Source organism: Chenopodium quinoa, unplaced genomic scaffold (genome assembly GCF_001683475.1).
Source record: "Chenopodium quinoa cultivar QQ74 unplaced genomic scaffold, ASM168347v1, whole genome shotgun sequence".
In the NCBI taxonomy this organism is placed as follows: Eukaryota; Viridiplantae; Streptophyta; class Magnoliopsida; order Caryophyllales; family Amaranthaceae; genus Chenopodium; species Chenopodium quinoa.
In genome coordinates, this window is record NW_018743828.1 from 1141242 (window position 1) to 1150596 (window position 9355).

The 9355-nt window shown below is 37.3% G+C and overlaps 1 protein-coding gene across 1 annotated transcript; it reads right to left on the bottom strand.

Annotated features, from left to right (window-relative positions):
* Positions 1–2314: 2314 nt before the first annotated feature.
* On the bottom strand, positions 2315–3208 carry LOC110685587. Its single transcript, XM_021862141.1, has 2 exons — positions 2744–3208; positions 2315–2686 (listed from the first exon to the last, which is right to left on the bottom strand). The coding sequence occupies exons 1-2, from the start codon at positions 3206–3208 to the stop codon at positions 2315–2317; spliced, it is 837 nt and encodes a 278-aa protein (XP_021717833.1).
* Between the last annotated feature and the right edge of the window lie 6147 nt (positions 3209–9355).

Consider the following 9355-nt stretch of genomic DNA (forward strand, 5'->3'; position numbering starts at 1 on the left):
AACCCATAATTGTCAATACTCTAGAAGTTCACGCTTTCCAGAGTTTTATTGCTCATCCATGTTTCACTTTACGTGATTACAATTTTAATTAATAGCCGACTCATTCAAGAAGACCATACATAACGATCATACATCAATTCACTTTTAATCTTATTTAGGAAAATGGTGATCACATCACAAGTTGACCTTTAATTCCATTAAACTTCCAAATTATTCAAAATTGTTGAACATAGTCAACCCACCTAGCCATTTCGGCTTAATAATATACCTTTACTCAACATACTAACAAGTCATGATTGAGTAATAAATAAATAAATAATAACATTGTGGAATAACTAATAAATTCATTCCAATTAAACCATTCAATTCCAATCCTTTAATAATCCAAATGTGGTTAACAAACCAATCCAGTAAAGTAAGTTTGTATCAACATTCCATACAAACAATTAATCCAATATAATTCAACATACTTGCATCCATAATTCCATACAAGCATATTTAATTTACCAAAACATGCCTCATAAACATAAATACATGAATCAATTAAATATATAACCAAACAATTTCCATCCAAGTGTTCTCTAATCATGAAACTAAGCTGTTTCCTTTTGGTACCTAAACATGATACTACTTACAATGAAATAGACATGTACGTACCTCGTGTAAATAATCCTTTGCGCCACTTTTAATTACTTAAAAGTCTCCTAGAGAAAAAATCACCTCCTAGAAAACAACCAATAATCACAAATTAATACTTACAAAAATTTCCAGTAATATAATTTACATTAAAAGTCCTTAAAACTTCCTTTAAAACATGTTTTTATGGTTAATTGATCAATAGAAATTGACTAGGAACAAAAGCCCCAAATTAATTAGTCATAAGAACCCTAAAATTTCAATTTCAATAAATTGAAACCCTAGGTTTTATAATCACAAAATCTGAAAATTTATAACATAATTAAAATCTGAAATTTATAGTCTTTTACCATCAAAATATAGATTTGATACTAATTTAATCAATTTCAAACAATCATAACTAAAACCCAAAACAAAAGTAATAATTTTGAAGCAAAATATAAGAAAACAAAGGAGGAAGAAGGGGGGAAAGGTGGCTGCGGTGGAAGGCGCCGGCTGGGTGGTCGCCGGCGACCTGGTGGCGGCGGCAGGGAGGCCCGCCGGTGGTGGCAGCAGCCATGAACAGGGGCAACAACAATGGTGTGAGTGAGGACTTCCTCACGTAGGAAAGGAGGAAAAAAAAAAGAAAGAAAAGAAAGAAAAAAAAAAAGAAAAATAAAATAAAGGAGAAAGAAAATTAGACTATCCTTTTGTGTGAGGAAAATTTTGAGGACGTATGGGGTATTTATAAAAGAGAGAGTTGTAGGGTAAGTAGGAGTATTGGGCCTCACAAAAAAAATAATGGGCCAATTAGATAAATGAAATGGACTAGCTTTGTTTAATATGTATGGCATAAATTGTAGAATGGACAATTAAAAATCCTTTTAGAACAAATTCAATTATCAACCCAAAAATAATTTGGAGCTTTAAAACTTAAATCCCGGAAAAACACACATAAATATTATAAATAAAATAAAAATTCATTTATAATATTTTTAAAAATACGGGGGATTACAATCTACCCCTCTTAAAAGAAGTTTCGTCCCGAAACTTAGCACGAAATCCCTTAAATTGCAAAACATTTGCATAAAACCTTTTCAAAATTATCAAAATTATGTTGCAGGAATTCCATTTGTGTCACAATATCGACACTAATACCTTATCACCATCCCAATTTACGCACTTCAGTAGATGCGTAAACAAATAAAATAGCTATGAAAACCATTAAAACACCATAAAATAGCATAAAATAGGGCAAAAAGCGCGAAATTATACGCATTCTACCCCCCTTAAAGAACAAGAGTTACGCCCTCGTAACTCACCTCATTAAATAACTTAGGTTGTCTCTTAAATATCTTGGTGCACCTCACAACCTTACTAGTAGGCAAACTACTCAGTAAGTCAATCGAATTTGGTTCAACTAGTCCAAATGGTTTCACTACAACAGAACTAGAAATAAAATATTAGGTGGCTCTAGAGTCAAACAAAGCTTTAACATAAATAGATGAAAAGAAAAGTTACCAGTGTCAAAAGACCTTTCAGCTTCCGTTTTGCTCATCACAAACAACCGATCTGGAGTGACATTCTTTCCTTGATTTCCGGAGTTGTTGTTGCCAACATTTCCGTTCTTTCCATTCCCATTATGGCCATTCAAATTCCCTCCTTGGTTGCTTGTTGAAGTCAACTTGTTCCCATTCCCTTATTGCTTTAATTTGGAGAAACACTCAAACTCCCTATGGCCCTTTTTGTTACAGAATCTACACACAACCAAGTTCCCATCACAATCCTTTCCAGGATAATCCTTGACACATCTCTTGCAGTTGTAATGCCTCTCAACTTTGCCATTAGTTCTAGATGACCCTCCATTGTTCTGAACATTCCTATTTTGGAAATTCTCGTTCCTTGGCTTCTTGGAGTTACCTTGGTGACTCGAATTCCCAAAATCCTTACGCTTTTCTCCAACACTTCCACTCTCAGGTGCACTCCTGACATTCAGACCGTACAAGTGCGCTGCTCTCCCATAAACCTTATCAAGGGTCTTAAATATCTTTCCAGCCAAGTCCTTCTGCAACTATTTAGTCAAAACTTGCTCAAATCTTTGAGCCTTCAACTCCTCAGTAGGCACTACCTCAGGAGCAAACCTCGACAAGTTCATAAACTTGTTATAGTACTCAGTAATCGACATATTGTTCATTTGCAGATTGATGAACTCTTGAGCCTTTTGTTTCCTTAAGAATGGTGGATAGAATTTTTCCCTAAGTTTGGTTTTGAAAACCTCCCAACCAAAATTAGCCTCAGCACGAAGCACATCTCCACTATCCCTCCACCAAATATCTGCCTCTTCCTTCAAATACATGGCAGCTTGATCTACTCTCATATTCTCAGGGCAATTCAAAGCAGCAAAAATCTTATCAAACTCCCTAATCCAATTCTCTAGAAAAGTTGGGTCTCTACCTCCCTCAAAGTATGGTGGCTTGACTTGAGAAAGTTTCTTAAACATCTCACCCGCAGGATCAGGATTATCATTGCGGTTTTGGTTCAAGTTCTCAGTTAGCAGCCTAATAGCAGCAGCTAAAGCATCGTTGTTAGCCATCCTCCTTCTCTACCTAGAAATGTAATACACTCTTAGGCCGACATCAACACGAAAGAACTCTACTTGTTCAATAAATCATATTCACGATCATTAAATATATATTAAGGTAGAAAGGTGGACACGACCACACAATCGCCCCTAATAAGTAACTTTTAAAGGAAATGATTATTTAATTTTAATCATTCCTACGCACGCGAAAAATAAAATAAAAAAAATAATTCCCTTGTTTTAACTCCCACCAAAATCGAAGCATTAAGCAATCAAACAAACACCTAATAATAGACACATAATTACATGTTTCACATAAACAAATCATGTAAACGTTTCACATTGCATAAAGAATCTCATTCCATTCCATATACATGCTTTAATCCTTAAACATGATACTAAGTGATCACTCAAGTTTGCACCATTACATGAAACATACATAAATTAAATAACTTGCATGATGACTTCATACATAAATAAAATAAAGCATTAAGAAATTAGTTACAATGCATACAAAAATAAATAATCTATTCTATAAGCCCTTCCTTATGCTACCCAAATCTCACCGATAAATAAAATAAGCACACAAGTTAGGAATAAATTAAATAATTAAATTCATTTTATTTCAAAATAACTAAATAATTCAAAATAAATAAAACAATATTTTTTTTTCTTATAAATGCCGAAACAATTATATTAGAATAGAATTTTTTTTTTTGAAAACCTAAGTTAACTTTAAATAAGGTGGTAAATAAACTCATTAGATTTAAAACATTAGGCGCCTAAAAACTTTAAACTGAATTTAGTGGTAATTAAATCGAACCTAAGCTCCCAGATACCACTTTGTAACACCCCAATAATTCTCCCTTTTCCAAACCACTTGCTTTAAATAAAATAGTGGAGAACCTTTGACGTGCTACCGCCACGTGTCAAAACGTTAAGGCTTTATCAAAGTATCGCAGCGGAAAATCAAACTTAAGTCTTTAAAATAACATAGTTTAGAAAACGAATAAGTCAAAGCTTACAAATTGGAACCATAAAGGCCCTTATTTAAAACCAAATCAATATTCAAATCCCAAAACATAAATGAAATAGCAAAGCATAAACAAGTTCGACACAAAGAACGATTACGCTCAATCACACCATCCCTTGACAATGCGATTGTCAAATCCCTGAACTTCACATCATCAAGCTAACCTGTGCAATACTGCTCCCCAATAATACAAGTGTAATAATTGGATCATCACAGGGTCATTGAAAGGCGAAGGCCATGACCAAAAAAAAGGCACACACAAAAGCACGCAATCAGAAAAGCTGAGTAAATACAAGCTACAACGCACAAAACCTAACATGATCAACTAATTAAAGTAAATAAACATACCATACGAATTCATTAATCAAGACTCTACACTTAAACAATTCAATTGACTTAACATACTTACTAACTAATTCCAAACACTTGACTCTTTATATATAATTTAATTAATTTAATTTGTTTAGTTTGGAGTAAGCAATATACGAGGTTGTCCAATTCACCAAATCATTTTGGTCCCAAATGACCATTTGAAATAAAAGTTTAGCGCGATGCAAGAATGGGCGCGACTCCATTCTCACAAAGTTAGTCTAGGATCCCATCTAACTTTCATTATAAAATAAAATGTAAATACCAAAAGAGAAGAGGACATGTTGATCAAACAAGCCTCGAAAAGCCACGGGCTACCACCGTGTACCCCAACCCATAATTGTCAATACTCTAGAAGTGCACGCTTTCCAGAGTTTTATTGCTCATCCATGTTTCACTTTACGTGATTACAATTTTAATTAATAGCCGACTCATTCAAGAAGACCATACATAACGATCATACATCAATTAACTTTTAATCTTATTTAGGACAATGGTGATCACATCACAAGTTGACCTTTAATTCCATTAAACTTCCAAATTATTCAAAATTGTTGAACATAGTCAACCCACCTAGCCATTTTGGCTTAATAATCCACCTTTACTCAACATACTAACAAGTCATGATTGAGTAATAAATAAATAATAACATTGTGGAATAACTAATAAATTCATTCCCCTTAAACCATTCAATTCCAATCCTTTAATAATCCAAATGTGGTTAACAAACCAATCCAATAAAATATGTTTGTATCAACATTCCATACAAACAATTAATCCAATATAATTCAACATACTTGCATCCATAATTCCATAGTAACATATTTAATTTACCAAAACATGCCTCATAAACATAAATACATGAATTAATTAAATATATAACCAAACACTTTCCATCCAAGTGTTCTCTAATCATGAAACTAAGCTATTTCCTTTTGGTACCTAAACATGATACTACTTACAATGAAGTAGACATGTACGTACCTCGTGTAAACAATCCTTTGCGCCACTTTTAATTACTTAAAAGTCTCCTAGAGAAAAAATCACCTCCTAGAAAACAACCAATAATCACAAATTAATACTTACAAAAATTTCAAGCAGTATAATTTACATAAAAGTCCTTAAAACTTCCTTTAAAACATGTTTTTATGGTTAATTGATCAATAGAAATTGACTAGGAACAAAAGCCCCAAATTAATTAGTCATAAGAACCCTAAAATTACAATTTCAATAAATTGAAACCCTTGGTTTTATAATCACAAAATCTGAAAATTTATAACATAATTAAAATCTGAAATTTATAGTCTTTTACCATCAAAATATAGATTTGATACTAATTTAATCAATTTCAAACAATCATAACTAAAACCCAAAACAAAAGTAATAATTTTGAAGCAAAATATAAGAAAACAAAGGAGGAAGAAGGGGGGAAAGGTGGCTGCGGTGGAAGGCGCCGGCTGGGTGGTCGCCGGCGACCTGGTGGCGGCGGCAGGGAGGCCCGCCGGTGGTGGCAGCAGCCATGAACAGGGGCAACAACAATGGTGTGAGTGAGGACTTCCTCACGTAGGAAAGGAGGAAAAAAAAAGAAAGAAAAGAAAGAAAAAAAAAAGAAAAAAAAAAATAAAGGAGAAAGAAAATTAGACTATCCTTTTGTGTGAGGAAAATTTTGAGGACGTATGGGGTATTTATAAAAGAGAGAGTTGTAGGGTAAGTAGGAGTATTGGGCCTCACAAAAAAAATAATGGGCCAATTAGATAAATGAAATGGACTAGCTTTGTTTAATATGTATGGCATAAATTGTAGAATGGACAATTAAAAATCCTTTTAGAACAAATTCAATTATCAACCCAAAAATAATTTGGAGCTTTAAAACTTAAATCCCGGAAAAACACACATAAATATTATACTACCTCCGTTTCTTATTAGTTGCAACTTTGGGGTATTATTTGTGAGATATAAAATATTCCAAAGTTGCAACTAATACGAAACAGAGGTAGTAAATAAAATAAAAATTCATTTATAATATTTTTATAAATATGGGGGATTACACAAGCAAGCTCGGTGGCAAGACTTCCTGGCCGATTTTGACTATGTTATGGAGTACAAGCCAGGAAGGGTCAATGTGGTTGCTGATGCTCTTAGCCGCAAGGCCATTTTTGCTAGTGCTAGCAGTGTCGCTAGCAACATCATTGGTCGGATCAAGGATGGTTTGGAGCATGATTCAATGGCCAAGGGGCTCGTTGACTTGGCCAAGGAAGGGAAGACCCGACGGTTTTGGGTAGAGGACGGGTACTTTACACCGTCGAAAGGTGTATCTACGTGCCTAAGTGGGACAACCTTAGGCACGATGTACTTAAGGAGTGTCATGATTCTCTATGGGCGGGACACCCAGGAATCCAACGTACCATGGCTCTCTTGGAGGAGATCTATTATTGGCCTCATATGCGGGATGATATTGAGGCCTATGTCAAGACTTGTCTTGTGTTTCGACAAGACAAGGTGGAGCAACGGGTGCCGGCAGGTCTATTGCAGCCGTTACCAGTTTCGGAGAGGCCTTGGGAAAGCGTCTCAATGGATTTCGTATCAGCCTTACCCAAGTCAGATGGGTGCGGCTCAATAATGGTGGTCGTGGATCGCTTTTCCAAATATGGCACCTTTATCCCGACACCGAAGGATTGCACCGCGGAGCAAGCCGCTAAGCTATTCTTCAAGAATGTGTGAAGTATTGGGGCTTACCGCGGAGCAAAATCAGTGATAGAGACCCAAGGTTCACCGCCAAGTTCTGGACGAAGTTGTTCAAGCTCCTTGGGTCGGGACTTCATTTCTCAACGAGCTTTCACCCACAATCAGATGAGAAAACGGAAAGGGTGAATGCTCTGCTTGAGTTATATCTAAGACACTATGTGGGTGCCAATCAACAAGATTGGGCAAAGTTCATGGACATAGCCCAATTCTCATTCAATTTACAAAGATCTGAGGCAACGCAGCAAAGTCCTTTTAGATAGTCATGGGCCAACAACCCTTGACGCCACAAGCCGTTGCATCGAGTTACACGGGTAGCAGCCCAGCGGCCTACAAGCTAGCCAAGGGGTGGCACGAGCAATTGGACATCACGAAGGAATATCTTGACAAAGCCGCCAAAAAGATGAAGAAGTGGGCGGACAAGCATAGACGCCCATTGGAGTTCATGGAGGGCGACTTGGTCATGGTTAAGCTACTACCTTAGCAATTTAAAGTCTTCCGCAAGGTGCACAAGGGCCTTGTGCGGAAGTACGAGGGACCTTTCCCGATAATTAAGAAGGTTGGGAAGGTTTCCTATAAGCTTGAGCTACCACCAAAACTTAAAATTCACCAGGTGTTCCATGTAAGTATGCTCAAAAACCTTATCATGAAGATAAGGAGGATCCATCACAGGGTGAGTCACACCGAGAACCAACCGCGGTGGTGACTTCGTTTGAACGGGACATCGAGGTTATTGAGGCCAAGAGGGCCATTAGAAAACAGGGTGTGCCAAGCTATTATGAGTATCTTGTCCGATGGAAAGGGCTCCCGGACAGCGAGGCAACATGGGAGAAAGAGGAGGACCTTTGGCAATTTCGGGACAAGATCTCCGAGTTCGAGGGACGGCCTTGACGGGGTCGTCAAGACTTGGGTGGGGGAGCATGTCACGACTCATATCCCACATCCTTGACAGCGTCTACGCGGTCGTATGGGAAGTAGGCAACAACTTGGGCAAAGGGAGATGCTCATGGGTGCTAGTAAGCACCTTCCCCTTATAGAGCTTTATATAGCACCGACCCCTGCTGGAATTCTAGTGAATACCGCATTGACGGTAACACAATAATGGGTCATTTGGGAGACCAAATGGAATCCGGCATAGTGCTGACGAGGCAGCACGTGGGTGCGATGCTTTGTGATAAGTTGGTACGGATGTTGGAAGTTAATCCCTACGTGAAGAGATGCTATGGAATGCGAAGCAAGGCGTTGGTTGGAGCTAGCTGATTGATGCAAAGGGGTACGTTCTATGGATAAGGATTGGATGCTCAGCCAAGGCGAAGCGACACTTCACATTGTGGATCATGGATTGTGGGCAAAGGCATTCTGATTGGAGGGAAGAGACACGAGTGATGATGGTGGCGATCCGCAACGTTTGGCTAGGATTGCTGATGGTGGCGATTCGCAACGGTTGGCTAAGGAATGCTATATGCGACGCTTGGTTAGGATTGCTGACTTGTAATAGTTTACGGATAATTGCATGAGCGCCACTTGGCGCGCATGTGTGTTTAGTGTCTGTTCGCAATGGAGTGGGTCTGCCCTCCTTTGCCTATAAATAGGTGACCATGGGGTCTGTCCAAGGCATCTAGAAACCATTGTGTAATTATGTTATTAATGATATTAATAAAAGAAGTATGCTTTGTTATATTCTAAGTGTTTGTGTGTGCTATCGAGTTTATTATATTGTGTTCATATATTATGTTAGTATGACGAGTTAGGCTGGTTAGTGATTCTAACGCCATCATAGTTAATGAAAAATTATTTGTGACATTTTGGTATCAGAGCAGGCTTTACGCTAGTGTTGCTGCATTTTTATGTCGCCTAATAAGAAGATCTTGAAGAAAGTTTCTCGTCCTGTTGCCCCTTACTTACGAGAAATTAAACGTTTGAAGAAAGAGAAGTGTCGTCGTTACAAGGCACTTGACTATTAGATTAAAGATATTGTAGAGGAAGGTATTGATTACTTATTCCCCGAACATTGT

Bases quoted from the DNA above. Each gene is read 5' to 3' on its own strand.
- LOC110685587 (XM_021862141.1), bottom strand. From the start codon at position 3,208: ATGGCTAACAACGATGCTTTAGCTGCTGCTATTAGGCTGCTAACTGAG. The intron at 2,687-2,743 runs GTAGTGCCTACT...TTGACTAAATAG, and splicing joins TGTCGAGGTTTGCTCCTGAG to TTGCAGAAGGACTTGGCTGG.